This window comes from Tetranychus urticae, chromosome 3 (assembly GCF_039701765.1).
Source record: "Tetranychus urticae isolate SD_2017Ah chromosome 3, NJAU_TeUrti_SD_1.0, whole genome shotgun sequence".
In the NCBI taxonomy this organism is placed as follows: Eukaryota; Metazoa; Arthropoda; class Arachnida; order Trombidiformes; family Tetranychidae; genus Tetranychus; species Tetranychus urticae.
Window position 1 is genome coordinate 4,743,727 of NC_142960.1, and position 19,226 is coordinate 4,762,952.

Genomic DNA, 19,226 nt, shown 5'->3' on the forward strand with positions numbered 1-19,226 from the left:
CTTTTCAACTTTTAGCTCATTTACCATCTGATTAGCTGTGCACAAAGAGTTTACTTTTTGGTTATAAAATGGTCGATGTTAAAGCAGCGAATAAGAAAACCAGTTTCTCTCATGGATTACATCTTCAACAAGACACCGGTGAATTGGTTAAAAGTTGATTTCATTGGCTATCATCATTCCAAACTTGCTGTTCATCAGGTTACATTAACATTATTTACTGTCTATGGCTGTATGCAAATCAGATGTATGTCTTTTAATCTGCCATTAAATAGTCGAAACAGATTATGCAAACTATTTTGAATGTAAAGTCATATGCATCTTAATTCATTAATAAAGGTTAAAGATACAATCTAACAAGTTTTCGCTCTCTGGAAATGTTGTTCTTTGTTCATACACCACAAGTGAATAACCATCGTTTTCATATTGTTTTGAGTTATGAACAAAGAGTTTAACTCTTCGAGTTGGTATTGCTGTAGTTGGTACTCAATAGATGTCACTGTTAAACAATGATATTGATTTGTTTTAAATTGTTTTAATTTGCTAATAACAATCATTTAATCATTTTTCAATCAAATTAGATTTCTAATTTTAAAGAATTCTGCCAATTAAATGCGAATTTAGTTTGGTTACTTTAACTCACCTCACATAACATGTAAACAATTGGTCAGTCGTTTAAAGAGAAGTTGGATTTTTTGAATTTCGTGCCTAATTATGAAATTCAAAATGTTTTGTTTTTAATTTAACGGTTACTTTATTTTTAAGGTGAAATGTTGCCGTCTTTATTTAATTTTTGTTTAATTTTATTCATCTGCTGGTGAAAGTTAAACTTTGATCAATATGTTAACTTGAATGTTCAATTTTAATCTCAACTTTGTCATTATTTTGAGGTGAATGATTTCTTTGCCAAAGGTATTGATAAAATGTGACTAAACTGAAATTATAAACAGTTTTATTAATTATTGCATCAATCAAATTACAATATAGCAAACATGCTCAAGTTGGTCAGGTTTGCTTTTGCTTTGTTATTCCTGTTAAATGGTGGTTCATGAAAATACAAAGACTTTTTTATTGACAATGGTCAATAATGTGTTACATATTTCTATGGCTACGGTCAATGGGACTCTGGTACATACAGTAAACACACACATACATAATAAACTTGATTCTTGCAGAATCAAGGCTTCTCTTATTTGTTTCACCAAATCAACTAATTGTTAATGTTTTCTTGTCTCCTGTGCTCTAGTGTTTCCATCCATTCAAGATATACATATTAATTAAAGAAAGCTAACTCCATGGATAATTATGGTCCAGCATCTTGATCATCTTTCCTTTCATTTGTTTGGTTTTATATGCTAAATAATGGCTGATTGATTGGTTACTCATCAAATTATTCAAATGAATTATCTCCAAGTTATACGTTTACTAAGTGAGTTTTTACAGTTACAGGCCAAAAATGTGTAGTTAACTGACTGTTATAAATGACTCTATGGGTTGCGGTAGTAGTGCGTCTTATCGAAGAAATGATCAAATGTCACGACCAGATACAAAAAATTTAAGGACCAACGGGAACAATACAAAGGTAAATTGTCAGCATTTTATCACTATTCTAGTTAACTATCACTAACCAGATTAACATTACTGACCAGATTTTCTAGTCTTCTGGCTTTTCAAGATTTGCTTTCAGTCCTACAGTTGTTAAGTTGATTCAGAGCTACTTTGGCTTGGTTTGACTCTTTCAATTCAAATTGCTACTCAAAAATTATATTATTATTAGAAATTAAATTCACATGTAACGACAAATTTGGGTAATTGTAAGCAAAATACAACCAACCCTTTTGTCAGTCCAACAATTGTTCCAACAACCTCAAAAGCGTATTGATTTTCAATTTCCAGGGTAAAGTTTACTTTCTCAACATGATTTCATGGTTATTGGTGAGTAAATTGTAAAATCAAGGCTTAATTCACAGCAAATCTGTCAATTAATTGTCTTCTCAATCCTTTTCCCAGTCATAACTTTCAATCTCTGTTAGACCTTGTTGAATGACTCTTGATGAGAATCATTAATGATTTATCAAATTATTATCAATCAACTTCTAATTCTGACCAGCCTCAACAGGTAAAACCATTAAAGACACATTAACATCACTTCAATACAAATAGTTGAATCATTAACTGATCATCTTTTTTGGTGTTAAGGTTGGTGACTCCATCTGAATACATAATACGATTGTATCGATACACGTTACATGCTACTTAATCAAGATAACATTGTTGAAAAGCTGTTTATTATTGTTTTGTTGTTTCACAATTTATCGTTGAATCTGTTTACAAGAAACCCTTTTTTTCGTACAGAGTTTGACTCTTTTTGATTGAGTTAGTTGATTTACCTAAACAATTTGTCACACAGGAACATGAAATTGTTTACCCTGGTTGAGTAATTACCCGATTACAATGATTTTCAACATCTCAAGTTGATCTAATAATTGGTAATCATTATTATTGAAAAGGAGAAAGGAAAAGACTGAAAGCAAATTTTGATTCACTTGTAATAGTTATTGGTCAGAATTGAATTTAACTGATTAATATTGACTTGCACTCAATCTAAATATTTTTGTTTTGTTTTTCCTTCTGTCCTTACATGTCATTATCATGATATCATTATTCCCAGTCGATTGAAATAACTAAGGAAGCTCTTCAAAGTTATCTTGACTTGGAACACGCAATTCGTGATCAGGAGAAGAAACACATTTTAGAAACTTATCAAATTAAAACTGAACAATTAGACCAATTGGAGGAAGCTTTGGTTCAAATGGAAGAGTTGTTAGCTCAATGTCAGGATGAAGCGTAAGTATTCAACAATCACAATCAACTAATCAAAGAAGCCAATTCTCAATCCTTTCATCTCCAAGCTTTAATCCAATCAATAATTTCATTTTCATCATAAAGTGATTTCCCTTCACTTTCTGTCTAATTGATCAAAAGCCTAATAAGAAACTATCAAGCATTGAAATAGTCTATTAACTAGAGTAATGGATACTTTAATTAAATCAATAAATCTAACTATCAGATCTAGAATTAGAAATCAATCGACTTTACAAATTTCAAGCTAAAAATTGTTTGCTAATGAAAAGAAGCCTTGAAATGGCGGAATCCGAATCATTAAAATTCAAATCATTAGTCAAATGAAAATGAAATGCTGAGATGAAATTAAGGTTAAATTGAGTTATTAATTATTCTTAAAACAATACATTTTATTGATCACCAACAGCTGGTGTTAATTGAAATGTTGATTGTTCTAAATTTACATTTCTTCATTGACAACTCTGTGTATTGATTGAACATGCAAATGTATGATTTACTTGACATTCAGATTGGCCAAATGATTAGTTGACTAATTGTTATTCATTATTTATTTCAATTGATTTACTTATTGTTTCTTCTTTGTTTCCAGATCTTCATTCAGTAAAAAACTTGGAAATGGTGATCTTCATACTACTCGGGAATTCATTTTACGCAAAAGCTACACCGATCAAAAATTATCAGGCGATGAGGAAAATTTTCTTGATGTGCTCAACAAACAGGTAAACGGATGACCATTTATTGACGGATTTACCAGGAAAATGATTATTAACATTGATTGTGATTCCTTTTCATGGCACTTTTCCTAGATCCTATTGATTTGAAAAGAGCCATTTCCATTATTATAGCTGATAGCCATTAGCTTTCCTCTATTTATTAATGTTAACAATGAAAATTTGTTGATAAATTTGTTCCATTTTTTTCTCGATTGTTGTACTTTTTTGATGATCTTATTGCATTTGATACCTTAAAAACATTATGTTAATCGATAGTTTGTTGCGTATTATTGATGAAAAACAAATCGTAAGAGCTTGGTGTCCTTTTGTTTTCATGTTATTATCAAGTTGTTGATATTGCAAGGCCAATGTCACTAGAATAATCAAATATATAAAAAGCCAATCAATAGACAATTTGATATACTTGTAAATTCAATTCTTGTAAGATTGTTTAGTGTTTTCCAATGGTGATATTAACCAAATAATTGTTTGTACAAAAAAATCTATTCAAATTTTCTTTAAATCAACCAATTTCGTTTGAAATCAGCTCATCAGTCTTGTTTGTTACTTGGTTTATTGATTAGCATTTTTTTTGAGACACTTCTTGCTCCTCTCACAATCAATGTCAATTGAATCTAGTAGATCTTATTGATCATCAGTTAAAGTTGATCATCAATGTTGCTCATATACACATTAAATTCACATGTCAACATTGAATCTGTAATTTGAACGTCAGTTGATGACATTCTAGAACAAATTCAATATATTGTTCAGATAATTTGGTCACTTCATTACCAGAAATAGTTTCAAATATTGATTATTGAACTGCAAAGTATCCATTTATTAGGTTGAGTCAAGCAAATATGCGTAACTTTGATCACAGATATTTTCAATTTTATTAATCACATTTATAATCTCTGTTTAATTAGGACACTTAATTTGTGAAAAAGCACCGAATTGAAAGTATCTCAGATCGCATTGCCGTACTTTTGCTTGATTCAACCTTTACAGGCACTTTTCGATTGCCTTTGGAGTTGAATTTGATATCGTTTCAGCTTTAAATAGATGTATTAACTACAAAGTGAAGTCAACATTTAGTTGACTCGATTTTTTAAAGGGCAATTAGAGTCCAATTAATGTCCAGTTGTTTTATGCCACAGAATAATATACAAGTTAATGATTAATGACATCCATTGTTATCCAGGAAAGATTGTTCAGTTTTATGAGTTCCTAATTGGAATTGCTGATTACTTGAAGTCATTGTTCGTTCTGCTCTAACAGAATTCAATTATTGAAGCAATTATTTGATTATAATGGTTCACATTAGTAGGCATTTAGTATTAAAACAATATTATATTACTCTTAAATCGTTAATCAATTGAGGCTAATGAATAACCGGCATTTACCGATTTCAACAATCTTTTAAGCTTATGTGCAAACAGTAAAATTAAAGAAGGGTTAAACGCTAGAAAGCGAAATTTTCTCATTTTTCTTTTCTTCAAATTTTAACAAAATTAGATTCGACATAACGATTGATACAACTCGAATATTTTATTGACTTTATTTCGTAAATCTTTTTAGATCCATCATTGAAATAATTTACAATCTTAAGACACTGGTCCATCCATTTGGGTTTAAAAACCATTAGGTTATATCAAATTGTATTGTAGTTTATTATAACCATTTGAACATATTTTGATAATTATTTCATGTTTTTTGGGCCCATTTCGGGTTGACATATAATTTAGTAATTTGATGTACTGTTTGTCTGTAAATTTAATCAAAACAGTTATTCATTTACGTGACAATTCATGTTAATTCACCAATCTAGTTGAATAAATTTTTTGACTTGGATATTCATTGAAGGTGCATTGGTCACAAACTAGGGATCAAATAATAATACAGGAGTATGGACAAGAGAAATGGTTAAAGGTTTTTGCACGCAAATCAATTTATCACAGTCAATTTTTACCTCATTTTTGAGAAAGACTCAAATTAAATTAGTTTATTTGGTGTTGAATTGGTTTCATCAACAAATTACATGTATTTATGCTCAAATGATCACAATTTAATGGTTAACAGTATTATCTGATGAGAGTCTATTCATATTACCAACCAAACATGTACCACTTCCATAGAGATAATTTTTATTCATTATAAGTCTATTCCAAAGGAACTCGTTGAAAGGGATTACAAGAACACATTATCACAAATCGAGGAGCTCAAAACGGACATTGCAAGATTATCAAAGGAAGGTGAAAAATTACAAAAGCTTTATGCTTCGAGGGATGAACTTTTAGGTAAGTAAAAAGCATTCACTTCTCAAGTTGTCAATCTCTGAGAATAGCTTTTCACTATTTTATTTATTCTCATTTAATAGATAAAATTAAGTTTAAAATATTTTTGATAACTGATTTAAGAGAGCTTTAACTAAATTAAAAAATTAGAATAATTAAAAATTGGAAAGAATTAAAAAAAGAAAGTAAAGATTAACGTTAACCTCTTCTTAATTAGGAGCCTTTGAAAATAGCGCAATTTGAGAGAAGTGGCTGTAATTGGAGCAACCCTTTTGTTTTATTGGACCATATTTTCCCTCCTTTTTTCATCAGTCCTTATTGATGTGTTGATTGTTTTGCTAGGGAGTTTTATTTCCTATTGTGGGTTACATTTGGGTCAATACCAGTCTATTGACGTCAATTAACAAGGTTAACTGTGTCTTGTTTCAACTCCTTTGGTTTATTTTTTATCATATTTTATATTAGATACAATTTTTGAAGGACAATATGGAAGTGACTTGGAGAATCAATTGGAACGAGAGTTGGACTGGTTATTGGAACAGAAACGACATGTTGATCAAGCCTACTTTCGTTGGAGACAAGCTCAGATTCAAGTTAAACAAGCTTGTGCTTTACTCTCTGAATCTGTTCAAAAATGGAAAGATGTTCTTTCAATTCCAATAGAGTTAGTAATTTTACACCTATTCAATTCATTCATGTTATGGTTAATATTTTGGTTTACGATTCTTTTTTTTATGAACAGAGAAAATGAGACTCGCTATGAAATGGTCGCTGAAGTTAGAAACAAGTTATCAGAAGCAAGCTCTGACTTACAGTCTGCTCAACGTTATTTGCCCAATATAACATTTCCATATTGTTCGCCGGATGAAATAGCAACCCTCGATAAAGCTATATCTTACATATTTACGGACATGCAAACCCGAGAACGCCATGAACATGCTTTATTTTGCTACCAAACGACTTACAAAAGGGCAGCGTCTCTTAAGCAATGGTTGGAACATGTTTTAACATCAACAATTTCTCGTGATCTATTTGAAATTACAGAAGATTGTAAGGCTCGAGCATCTGAATTAAGAAATGAGAGAACCAGGTTGATCAGACAAAGAATTAAGGAGATAACTGGAAACGATTTAGACTATGATGGGAAAGGTTCACATGAATTGAGAGGTAAATAATTTTGAATAAGCAATTCAAGCTCGACCCAATTTCAATCTGACTTGTTTCTCCTTCATTCTGATATTTAGACAGTGGAGTTGACAGTGAATTTGATGACACATCTACTGCAGATGAACAAATTGCACGTATTTTTGAGTCATCCAGAAGTGAGAGGAAAGGTGCCAAGTCGTTAACACCAGATCCAACAAGAGTACCTTTCGTGATGCCAACTCCCTTACCCTCAGCAGATCTTGCACCAACACCTCAAAAAGAAGAAATATTTGGTAAGCAATATCAAAAATCAATGACTTCGTTTGTCTTTTGTGAGGAAATGATTTACTAGATTGTTGTCATATTTCTGAGATATAATCAGAAAAGCAGGACAAAATCGATTAAAAATTAGGATAATCGTTGAATCTTTTTCCTTTAAACTGTATTTGCTTTGTCCGATAGGATGAGCTTATCTGTTTGAATTACTGTGATTTCACAAAAATACGCGATTTCTCCTAATTTTTAATCGATTGTGCCTTGATTATAATAAAACTTTCTAATGACATAGTATTTAAATCTTTCTATTTTACTTGCAACGGTTATTAAACACAACTAATCTGAAAAAATACACAGCTTTTTGATTGAAGGACTGTTAATTTTTCCCTGTTTATAGCAGATTATACGATTTCTTTTTCATACATTGTTCTTTTAAATGATAGTTCTGACAGTTCTGTATTTTACTCTGCGAACTGACTAAAAAAGTAAAGAGCATCCTCAAGCCATTTCATATTGCTTACTCGTAATTAACTGTCATTTATAATTTTTTCATCTTTTGATTTTTCTTTATATGACCAGGACGAATCGAGTCGTTAAGAAACAGATACAAGAAGGAAATTATGGACTTGGAGCGGAATCAAAAATTAAACCAAGCTCGAGTTACACAAGGATTAAAAGAGAAACTCCAAGCTCGTCGAAGTCGCCGGAGTCGATTACAAATGCATAATAGAGAACTCGAAGCACTAAGAGAGACACCTTAATTAGATTTTGTAGTTACAATTGTTTTATTATAAAGTGAAGAAAAATACAAAATTTATCATTGATCGTAAATGTTTATAAACATTTCATTATCTATTTTCATCAGTATTTTCATGATTGTTAAGTGCCTGATAAATAATTTTAAATTTTGTCCCCGAATCAGTCTGTGAATCACTTTCCATATTTATTAGTTTACATCAACACTTGATGTATGTTAATGTAACTAGTAACCTTTATTACAACTTTGTAACATTACAAATTGTTACACTCGCTGTTTGTTATTAGCATAATAAAAAAGTATTAGAAATATAAATTTGACTCCTACAATTGTGTACAGATTTTTTCTTGATTTAATCATGATTTGAGTGGAGATTGATCAATGTATGTTTGAATAATAGTTTTGTATCTGTTAAAGGATATCCTTTAAATCTTCTGGCGTAAAATCCGCGAAATCGGAGGCTGAAACAGCGGGAAGAGCAGCAGAGCAACGGATCCGATGTGTGGCATACTGAAATACATTGAATGAATTATTACAATTCAAACATTTAATGGACAAAGCCTTGTACAGTCCCTCTTCCATCTTGCTCATAAAGCGAAAAAATGGAGGTACAAAGTTTTGAAAACACCCTTCAGTAGGACAGGCATAAATCTTTTCTCCTCTCGGGCCAATACGAGTTCTAGCTTCGGGATTGAAGGAAGTGCAATCAATACAGCTTGAACAAAAAACACGGCGACAAAAGACCTGGCCATAACCACCATCATGGATCCGTGGAGCCAACGCCAACCGGTGGCATATGCCACACCAGAAATCCTCAGCATAAGAATGGTCACAAGTAACCTGAGCACGGGTTACGTCCATCTAATAACGCAAAAAAACAAAAATTAAATAATTAAATAATTGAATAATTTAAAAATTAAATAATTAATAAAACAGAAAACATTGAAAGACAACTAACCGTATAGCTATCAAAGTAAGCTATTATAAAATGACTGAATTGGTAGATTGAATTGAATTGAATTGAATAAAAATAAGCAACTGGAATTCACCAAATTTAAAACCTGGAAATAACAAGACCGAAAATTAAGTTAAATTAAAATTTAAATTAATTTAAATTAAAATAATTATTGACAATTGACAAAATATATTTACAAAGAAAACTCACCAGGTTAAAACAATTTCAATGGACTAAGAAACCTCCAAATTTTCACAATTTTCACAGGAACCACAAAACTCTATGTAATAAAAACAAAATAATAATTATTAAATTAAATTCAATTTAAATAATTAAATAATTATTAAATTATTTAATAATTACCACAAAAGCGACTAACCTGAATCAAGCGCAAAAAGCGAATTAAAAAACTAAGTTCGAAAAAGAATTTAAAACACAAAAGGCTGATTTTTCTACCAACAGATGTCACCACAACCAATTTAACCCAAAAACCAGAAAGTGACTCTTTGGTTATAAAACATAACTTATGATTGAAAAGCTTTGCTCTCGACTCGACTCTCGAGCATCCAAAATCAACGATTAAATTGAGGCTCTCAGATTGTAGGTGAAGAAAAGTGTATTAATAGAAACCAAAAGAGATGAGAATTTGAAAGCCAAGTGAAATTACTGCAGCTAACATTCATTTATGAAAATAGATAATCAAAAATCAATAATCTTTTACAAATCCCAATTTTTCACTCTCTAATGTTCACAGTTTTACTCATTGGCACTGAAATTAAATTAGAAACGCAATGTAATTTGTGCTTGTGACTGTTTTTTTATTGGCTTAAAGAGTTTTTTTTTTCATAAATTGAAACGTATTTTTTGTCATAAACAGTTCGTCTGAACAAAATCGTTAATAAGGTTGAAGGGAATGGATTTAATGAGAAGAAAAGATGGGAAGAATATTTGTTTTTCTTAAATAGTTTTGTTATCTAATAGTTTTACAACTGATTTGTTTTTATCCGAAGAGTTGCAGGTTTATTCATTTTGTTGAAAAAAAAACATTTTACTTTTCCTGTTTGGTGTTATTTTCCGCTTCCAATATCATTCAGCAATCAGATTCTTGAATTAGCACATTCCAATGTTTACCAGTTTCAAGATTGACCAAGATATTAAGCTGGTTCACTGTGACGCTATCAACTTGAACTTTTCATTCCTTCACTGAAAGTTGTTGCTTTCATGTTGATGTTTGAACATGAATTAACCGTTGAAGAATGGTGTTATCATGTTGCCTTCAGAATTTATGTCTTCCCATGTTCATTGTAAACGTTGATAATGAGAATAAGATAAAAGATATAAAATACAATAACAATTGGTTTTGATTATAAAAAGGAAATGCAAAGAAGAACAAAAAAAAGTATCATTTCCTTGACATCATCGTCTTCAGTGTTTATCTTTCTTTGACCATCATAATGTTGACCATTGTAACCAAGACTATTCAGGTTGTTCCAGTCTCTATTGAGGTTCAACTGAAAATGAAAAATCTGGTGTTTCCATGCGCTCTTCTTATATACATAATTATCTCAACAAACGAATAATTTTGTTCCCTAAACTCTTCTTATTTTTTCAGTTTCCAACCTTTCATCAGCCATTTAACCAGTTTTCTGGTCAACAGGAATTGATATTGCTGAGTTTCTGGTTTAAGATTGATAAACATTCAATGACTAAAGAAACAGGGAATCATTAGAGGGATTGATTATTGGCCAGAAATTGAAATTAAAGAGGAAATGGAAGAAGAATTTTTGAATCCTGTTCTCAAGTTTTGGCATTTTGTCTGGTTTTGTGGGAATTGGAAGGCTTGAATTGCTAGTTAAACATGGTTAAGACCAATCAAGTAATCATCAACAGAATGAGGAAGAAGAAGGAAATTGATGAAATTCACTTCTCGATCTTGTGCTTGTTTCCAATTAAATGTTGACGATTCATTGATTTATATCATGTTGAGCTTTTCTTTCTTTTTTCTTATTCTCTTTGACCGTTTAAACTCACTTGGACTCTCATTTGTGTGAATTTCAAATGAAAAATGATGATCATCAGTTCTGAACATAAGTGTGAACAGAATTGCATGGTTCATGTGTTTATCCAATAAAAAAAACAAAAGTTATTCTGTCCGTAGTTTTAGTCACCCTTGATGCTCATGGTCTTGTGGCTGAGGTGAGATCGCTGTGTGTTTTGCATGATAATGTACATTAAGGAATGCAGCACAATTGGTGGTCAGTTTAATTTACAGTTTGTTTCCATTCAAAGACTCGATTCGTTGATGAAGTTGACATCTTGGAACCTTTTGATGCTGCTTCGTATCAATTGTAATAGGTTAATCTAAAGCATTTAGGTGTGTCAAATTCCTGTTATGAAAATGAATAAAAGAAAAGTAGAAAAAGATAATAATGATAAGAATTGAATTGTAATGTTAATCAATTGCATAAGCAAAGCGGAAGGTTAAGCATTTGGATAAGCAAAGGAAGGGAAGGATAACAGGGAATGACAAGGATTCACTGGGAATGGAAATTGTTTATTTTTAGAATTTTATTTTTTTCTATTTTCTCGCAAATTTATTTTCTATTCTCAGTTGATTGTCTTTTTAGTCAAGAAATATTGACCTATCAAAGAATCAAGTTTAATGATTGTAAATTGTACTTCTATTGAAAATCAATAAGTATTTATTGATTTTCTTACTGTTGTTCATTCTTCAAGATAGCAATACTTGTTACTGATTGAGACTCTTGAATGAAATGACTTTCTTGGTTTGCTATCTCAAGTTGTATTAGATGGGCACTTGAAGGGTCACTTAGGGTGTTGAATGAATGGTTAATTGTGCGGTTAAGGATTTTGCTTGTGCATCAATAATATGATAATGGTAAAGATAAGTAAAAAACATTTAAATAACAAGAAAAGGAGTGAGAAGTCGCAGTTGTGTCGGTGTGGGATTCCCACATCATCATTTACCCCAAAAGCCATTTGGAGGCATACGTTTATTTGAATGGCTGATGGTACCCTGAGGACCAGAAGCATTTGCACCGGAGAAATGATGATGTCCGGTGACGTGACAGGCTGTTGGATGGCAGGAGTGCCAAGAAGTAGATGGTGGTGCACCCACACTGGCAACACTGCCCATCTCTACATCGCTTCCTGTATTACCTTCATCCTGCATCTTCATCTGGTTGGCATAAAACTCCCATAAACGGGAAACTATGAGTGTGGCCATGATGGAACCATGATTGTGTTCAATTAAACGAAGGACAAAAACACCGTCCCAACCCAAATATTGACCTGATATCTTACGGGCCATTCGACCCACTTCAGCCATTGAGACTAATCGGGTTCGCCATAGACACAGACGAATGTAGGCCAACCTGTTGCACCGGAAGCTCCGCCATACCCAAAAGAGTAGACTTAATACATTAAGGGGCAACAAGAAGGCCATGTAGAACCACACAACGGAAAATATCTTCTCATTGAATACATTAATGGGCAGTACACATTGGCAGGTATACGTTCGAAGGCCACCTTGTATGGCAGCTCGAACTTGGCACAAGGTTTGCAAGGGGAACCTCGGTGAGGCCCACCATTCACCTTCGGCCATCAGTCGGCGGATAAGTTCCAGGCCATGGCGAAGGAAACCTCGGCCCATAAATGAACCGAGTAACAGGAATTGAAGTCCAACGTTAAGCACATACAGACTTTTAACCAGTAAATAAAGTAGGCACAAATACCGACTGGGTCCTCCGGAGCAACAACGACATGAAAGTGGAAGTCGACATGAAGGGTCAGTACACCAACCCGCTTCCCCAGTAACTAAAGTGTGGAATTGATCAACAAACTCGGCCAACAAGGCTTCCCTCTGTTGACAACCAGGCGGAAGACTCGCTATGTCCGAGGCTTTCTTCAAGAGACGCCGAAGTTTAACACCAGCATTGTGAGCACACGAATTGTACACAAGGAAGGGCACATAGAAACAACATCCTTGCACTAATAATATCAACGGAGCCCACTGATAATAGCCGACACGCACTCGTCTCAATCTCTCCGGTCCCGTTGAGGCAACATCGAAACCTCCGTAATCTAATTCCTCAGGAAGGACTCGAGGATCGGGTGGATCCTAAAATTTAAAGAAACATTCCAATAAGAAAAGACAATATTAATTGTAAATTCAATCAAAGACAAATAATCATTCATGGAGACAGTTGAAATTGCTTCGAAAGGCTTATTTATTTTGAATGATTACTTGATTGTATCATTTATGGAATATCAAAGTTGAAGTTTCCTCAACCAAACATTTGAAATATTTTCAAGTTTACTTTTCCTTCTTGTTCAGTGGATCGGAATTTTGTTATTTTTATTTGCCTTTGAACCAAAACTCGACTATAAAGAATGCACTTGCTATGATAATAATTGAATGAATGAAAAAAAATCTCAAGAAATTTGTAAACACTTCTTCACAATTACCTGATTCTTTCCCAATTGACCGACTATATCGTAATCTTCATCGTCGGCATCAGCTGCCACCAAGTAATAAGTGGAAGCAGTCCAACAATAAGAGTTGACATATCGAGCCTGAGGCTCGGTGAAGTATGTTGGTGTAAAACATTCAATTGGATCACCGATGTACTGTTTGGTAAATATGGGCAGAGCCAGGAAGAGGAACACCAATAAGGTATATTTTCGGTTCAATTTGTCCACTCCATCGTCTACCGGCACATGGATTCCACCGATCAAGTCGTGAAACCTGTTTACGTATCAAGGTCAGGGGACAATGAGGTCGGATGGACAGGATATATTTGTGTGTGTGTAACAAGTTTCATTGAACAATGTCAGGTCAAGGTTATCAAATGAAGAGTGAGTTGAAGGTCAGTGAAAGGTTAAAAAGGGTCGATTAAGGTTAGTATTAGGTCAATGTTGGGTGAAGGTTGTACAAAACAAAAAGGTCGACATTGATGGCAAATGAAAGTAAAAAGATGAATGGCAAAAGTAAAGAAATGAAAACAACAAATGGTTAGCAGCACAAGAAGGATGTTACAGGGAGTTACGAGGAGTTGGATTGGGTTTGATGGGCGACCAACACATAGATTGGGTTGGGGTTGGAGTTGCATGTTTGGGTGAACGTGATAATCAATGATTGGTTTGAGGCAGCACGAGTGGCGATGGCAGCAGTGAATTGGCGAATTTAGATATTATTTTTTGGACATTAAGTTCGAAAGGTCCGAAAATTGTCCAAAAGTCCGTAGGTCAGCAAGTGCAACATGTTGACATGTGTTAGATATGTAAATGGGAAAAGGTAATTGGGATAAACATTGAGACACAAATATAAGCGCAAATCGGATAGAGACATTTTAAGTGTAAAAATTAACAAAATAATAAACATTTTGTTTGTTTTACCAAAACAAAATATAAATTTCTCTCATTTTGAAGCGTTTATTTGAACATTAAAAGGCGAAAATTCGGAGTAAAAATGAAGAAAAAAATCATTCTTTATTGCTCATAATCTATATTCTCAAGATTCCATTTCATGTAGCATGTTGAAGACCTTTCTCAATCAAAATAAATACTGAAATCCTTTCTATAAGTTGATTCCCAATGCTATTCATTTCAATCAACTGCATAACAATGAAAAATGAAAATTAATGTGCTTTTGATTGAACTTGACTGTGCAATACGTTTTGTTTTTTTTTGCGCAAAGTTTTCATTCTTTCACGAGTTCTTGATTTCTGAACTGATCAATTTCAGTTGGGAATGTTCGTCGAGTGCACTTGGAGGAAAAATGGAAAAGAAAATTAAAGTTGGAAATGAAGAAATCAACTGAAAACAAAGTCAATTGTTTTTCAACTGGAAATTTGTGATGAAAAAAAGGAGCAAAAAGATCGACATTGAAAATAAAGAGATAAACTTTGAAATGGAAATTCATGCTCAATGAAGATGCTAAATATTAACCGATGATATTTGAAGAAAATTGGGTTGAAAAAACACGAAATATTTGATTCTCTTTTACTTCTAGTTTTATTTTTAGCTCTTCTGGATTCTTTGGATGCAAAAATTATTCAGGTTGAAATAATTGAACAGAGTTGCGATTGGATAAATTTCAAGTAAAGAGAAGCAGCAAGAAAAAATTTGATTTCCTTTCTTGTGATTCTGTTTTTTTCCCTTCTCACATCATATTGTTCAGAGTTGAGAAGCAGAGAGCAAAAAAAGTCACATTCAAAAAAGCAGTTAAGCACAAGTTAACATATAGCATGAATGAATGGATAGATTAATGAAACAAGAGCAAGTCACAATGAATGCATCAACCATGAACAGGACAAGGGAAAGCACAATGAAACAAAATTGAAACCCAAAACTGCAAAAAATTGGAACCAAAATTTTTTCTCTTTTCAATTCTTTTCGATTCCTTATCTATTTTTAGTCTTTTCAGTGGCATTTTCATCACCAATGGACCAGTTTTTCTGGTGCAAAATTTGGTTTCAAGTTTGAGCAGCTTGGGTTAGTCAAAGTTGACCAGAAAAAGAGCGAAAAAGCGTTGAAGCGATTTTAGGGAGATTCGAGTTTTTGGTGTTGATTGGATTGACAAATAAACGTTTTAAAAGAGAGAAACTGTTCGATTACATACTGTACTAACCGGAAGAGAAAGGACATTGCAGAGTGCTCGTGGTTCCCACGAGGATGAATCTTGTTGAGATTGGTTGGTCTTCTCGATCAGCAAGTAGTTGTAATTGAAATTAGGAAAAGTCTTGACAGCAATTAACTTGACTTTGACAATAAAAGGCGATTCTTTTTGTCTCCTTTCAGTGTTGATAAGTATCGATAAACGAAATTGTCCGTTTAAGGGTTATCTTTTTGCCTGCGATTCGGCAATTGTTAGGGAAAAGCGAAATGAACAGAAATTTGATTTATTTTCGTTCAAATTTCTGCATCAGCAATTGATTAAGGTTTAATTTTCTAGTTTACTATAAATCTGCTAATATTTGGAATGATCTAATTTATTGACAGAGAAACTTCAATTGTAATTATCGGCGTTATAATTGAAGTTGAACTATTGCATGAATAAAGGCTTGTATATCAGCTATCAAATGAAACAGTGTAAACAATTTGGAAAACTGTGATTATAAATATTTAAAAAATTGTCTAATATTTTCAAATTAAATTTGACTGATGTTCAAGTATGTACGATATAACAGGGTTTACTATTGATTTCAATAAAATTGACTTTGCTCCAAGCTAACTTAATCTGGTTATTTGGGTTTAGTTTAACGATAAAATTGAAACAAATGTTGCAAATGAAATTGAATTGAAATACTAATAGATATAAGGGTAATAATGTATAACAATCAATAATATACTTTAACGTAAAGTAATTGCAATAATGATAATAATAACTGGTTGTTGAGGTTGGATGTGGTTCCAATGAATGTAGCAACGAGTAACACGCTAACAGTAGATTAGCACTTTTATCAACCTCAATGGAATCACTTTTGCCTTTATACAGACAATAAGTTGAAGGTAATAAAGATGATGAAGATGATGGTGATGAAGGTGGAAGAGGCAGTGATATTTGATGAGAAGATAAGCTTTTGCTGAATCTTTTACGCGAATATTGAAGGGCGATGATCGAGCGAAAGAAACGTTCAACTTTATTTGAGCGTTTCGTTGATGAATACAAGACGAGTAGAGGCGACTCGAGTCTTGTGATTTGATGCAGTGAAGGTGAAGTGTCTAGGTTGGTTGGAAGGTCAATGAAGCTAGTATTCCTTGTTGATGTGCACGAATCAAGGAAAGGCGATGCTTTATGGGCACAAATATACTGGCTCTTAGATGATGATGATGAAGAGTGGGATGATGAGGAAGATGATAACAATAACAAATTGCACTGATTAGTATCCTTGTAACTGTAAAGGTCAACAACAACCACTAAATAACTTTCGTCCAAAGGCTTTGCTTTTGCTGCTTCAACTATCTTCAACGGCTTACAATAATGATAAAAATGCTGAGCAGGTAAAATTGTTACAGATGCTTTCATATTGTGCGGTCCGCAACCAGAAAAAAGTGAGTCAATTCAGTGTTGGGTAAAGGTATCTTCAGGTTTACTTTACCGTGGCCGCTAGGCTTACAAACACCTTTAATGGCCTCAATTTTGATTGCAGCTTTTCAACGATTCAACTATGGAAACAATAATAATCCAAAGAGAAACAAAAAATTGGTAACTACTGAGTATTCACAGAACTGCAAACTCAGGTTTTCACGTTTAGACTGGTAATCAAGTTAGATCATGATTATTCTTCTTGGAAGGTCTTTTTAATCGTCCAAGAGCAGGTCCAATTGATGTTATAAACTTTGACACAATCATCTTGTCATTAAACTGTGAAAGAATGAAGAAACAAAAATTAGAAATGAATCAGATTCCATGAGATTGAACCAGCAAATTGACATTCAAGATTGAAATTAAAGAGGTTTCCCAGTTGACTAATATCACATCAAAAGATAATTGGAAATATGAAATGAAAAAAAACTGAATCTCAAGATGAATCTTTCATGTTACATTGGATAAAGTCAATCAATTTGAATGGGTAAGAAGGTCAAATGAGCGATATAAGTCCAATGAAGCAAATGATATTCACTTCCCTTTAACACAGATTGAACGAAGTATTATAATTGAAGAACCAGAAAAGAAAGGAAAGTATATTCATGTGTATAAAGAGGGATAATATTCACTTACATGATGGTAACAATGATGAGATTGAAATTGAACTGGTTAACAAGAAGGAGAAAAAAATGGAAACCAAATTTGCTATTTCAAGACTTCAATTGAAGTAAAAGGTTGATGTTGGTTTGAAGATGAAAAGTATATTATTATAATTATTATCTTGAAAGTAAAGTAACAACAATGGATGAATAGTAAACATTCATGATGATATTAAACTGAAAACCAAACGATAATCTCGATAGAAAAAAAAATTCCTCTCTTTACCTTCATCTCTTGTTCATCCTTTTTTTTTGCTCAGCTTTTACTTCTTCTTCGCTGTCTCATATGGTTCCATACAGGGTGATGTTGAAATAAAAATGGAGTTACAGGGAGTTAATATGGAGTTGAAGATGCTTTTGGCTTTGCAGGTTTCTTTATGGGTTCAGTTGCGCAGTTTCAGTGAAACGAATGAAACGTTTAGCCAAAGGAATGACATTTCAATTGGATTCCTCTTTGCGCATTCATAACCCATTTCCAGGGCAATGGTTCAACTTGCTCACAATAAATGAACCACCGGATTCAAGAAAAGTAAAACTCTACATTATTATCATCATTTGCACAGGGAGGCCATTTTATCTTCCGGTCAATCTAATGTTCAGTGTTCTGTGCTCATGCTCGTCAGAATCAACATTTCAACTGTAGAGAGATGTGATTCTATGGGATATATTTATACCATGGCATTGAATGTGAAATGGTCAAAACCTTTTCAAGCTTTACGTCAGTAAATGTTCAGTGCTTCAAATTTTTTTGGAACGAATCATTTTTTTCGTTTTTTTGCAGATAATTATTTTTGAATGTAATTCTTAGGATATGATTAGCTTTATGAGTTACCAGAAAGTGTTAGACAGTCAAAAATATCAGCAAAAAGTTCAACCATAAAGACTATTTAATCAATGAATGGTTGTGTTTATTAATAGCTTCATTGCCTTTAATGAAGGGTCAGATAATTTTGAATTTAATTTTTCATGGAAATTTTTGGGGTTTGAGGCCAAATTGAGTAGCGACTTCACTTCGCTTTTTCAATACGAAATAGGATGATCCTTTGATCTAAGCAAAGATCAAAAATTATTTTAATCATCCCTCATATTTCGTGCATTAACTCATCTTGAGCATGATTCTATAAGGTGTCGCTTTTTTGCTGAACTTTCTGATCGACCCAAAGTTTAACTTGTATCTATTATCTATTAATAAATCCAACTTTAGTCAAAATTGTTTATGTCCACTATGTTTAACAGTTTATATTTTCATTAAAGCAACAGATGAAGTTGAAAAATCGTTGATTGGTTTTTCTACAGAAACATCTCATTCAGATCCAATTGACAGGATTGAGCTCTTAAGATAGGTGTTAAAACAAAAAAGCAATTAATAACCTCAGGATATTTTTATTAATAGAAGATTAATGTTTTAAAATGGTTGCAGACATTAATAATCAAAATCTATCAAAACA

At 32.7% G+C, this 19,226-nt stretch overlaps 2 protein-coding genes and 1 long non-coding RNA gene across 12 annotated transcripts; 1 reads left to right on the plus strand and 2 right to left on the minus strand.

The window, feature by feature from the left end:
• The first annotated feature begins 541 nt into the window (after positions 1–541).
• Positions 542–8,366, plus strand: synr (BH3-only protein sayonara). Of its 6 annotated transcripts, XM_089269427.1 has the most exons (11): positions 759–909; positions 985–1,125; positions 1,244–1,426; positions 1,501–1,579; positions 2,669–2,844; positions 3,452–3,581; positions 5,749–5,875; positions 6,338–6,536; positions 6,615–7,039; positions 7,117–7,311; positions 7,874–8,366. In XM_089269427.1, exons 4-11 carry the CDS (start codon positions 1,529–1,531, stop codon positions 8,053–8,055), a joined length of 1,485 nt encoding a protein of 494 aa, XP_089125553.1. In that variant the 5' UTR covers positions 759–909; positions 985–1,125; positions 1,244–1,426; positions 1,501–1,528; the 3' UTR covers positions 8,056–8,366. The 6 variants fall into 6 exon arrangements, with proteins under 6 accessions (XP_015795468.1, XP_025018467.1, XP_089125553.1 ...); XM_089269425.1 differs by having other exon boundaries at positions 787–909; positions 1,244–1,579; XM_015939982.2 differs by having other exon boundaries at positions 542–1,125; positions 1,244–1,579; positions 5,737–5,875.
• Positions 8,367–8,772: 406 nt separating this feature from the next.
• Positions 8,773–9,525, minus strand: LOC112539895 (uncharacterized). Its single transcript, XR_003083870.2, has 4 exons — positions 9,386–9,525; positions 9,217–9,286; positions 9,010–9,112; positions 8,773–8,912 (listed from the first exon to the last, which is right to left on the minus strand). It is a non-coding gene; the product is annotated as an uncharacterized LOC112539895 (long non-coding RNA).
• Positions 9,526–9,798: 273 nt separating this feature from the next.
• Positions 9,799–18,091, minus strand: LOC107371629 (innexin unc-9). Of its 5 annotated transcripts, none has more exons than XM_089269430.1 (5): positions 17,753–18,091; positions 15,659–17,395; positions 13,495–13,774; positions 11,995–13,147; positions 9,799–11,393 (listed from the first exon to the last, which is right to left on the minus strand). In XM_089269430.1, the coding sequence occupies exons 2-5, from the start codon at positions 15,673–15,675 to the stop codon at positions 11,386–11,388; spliced, it is 1,458 nt and encodes a 485-aa protein (XP_089125556.1). In that variant the 5' UTR covers positions 15,676–17,395; positions 17,753–18,091; the 3' UTR covers positions 9,799–11,385. The 5 variants fall into 5 exon arrangements, with proteins under 5 accessions (XP_089125556.1, XP_089125554.1, XP_015795258.1 ...); XM_089269428.1 differs by having other exon boundaries at positions 15,650–17,395; positions 17,753–18,088; XM_015939772.3 differs by having other exon boundaries at positions 12,187–13,147; positions 15,650–17,395; positions 17,753–18,085.
• Between the last annotated feature and the right edge of the window lie 1,135 nt (positions 18,092–19,226).

Coding starts and splice junctions, on each gene's coding strand:
- synr (XM_015939982.2), top strand. CDS start 1,487: ATGGGTTGCGGTAGTAGTGCGTCTTATCGAAGAAATGATCAAATGTCA. Junction 2,845..3,451: donor GCTCAATGTCAGGATGAAGC/GTAAGTATTCAA, acceptor CTTTGTTTCCAG/ATCTTCATTCAGTAAAAAAC. Junction 7,312..7,873: donor TCAAAAAGAAGAAATATTTG/GTAAGCAATATC, acceptor TTATATGACCAG/GACGAATCGAGTCGTTAAGA.
- LOC107371629 (XM_089269428.1), bottom strand. CDS start 15,675: ATGTCCTTTCTCTTCCGGTTAGTACA. Junction 13,775..15,649: donor TTTCTCTTCCGGTTAGTACA/GTATGTAATCGA, acceptor ATACGTAAACAG/GTTTCACGACTTGATCGGTG. Junction 13,148..13,494: donor GTCAATTGGGAAAGAATCAG/GTAATTGTGAAG, acceptor TTTAAATTTTAG/GATCCACCCGATCCTCGAGT.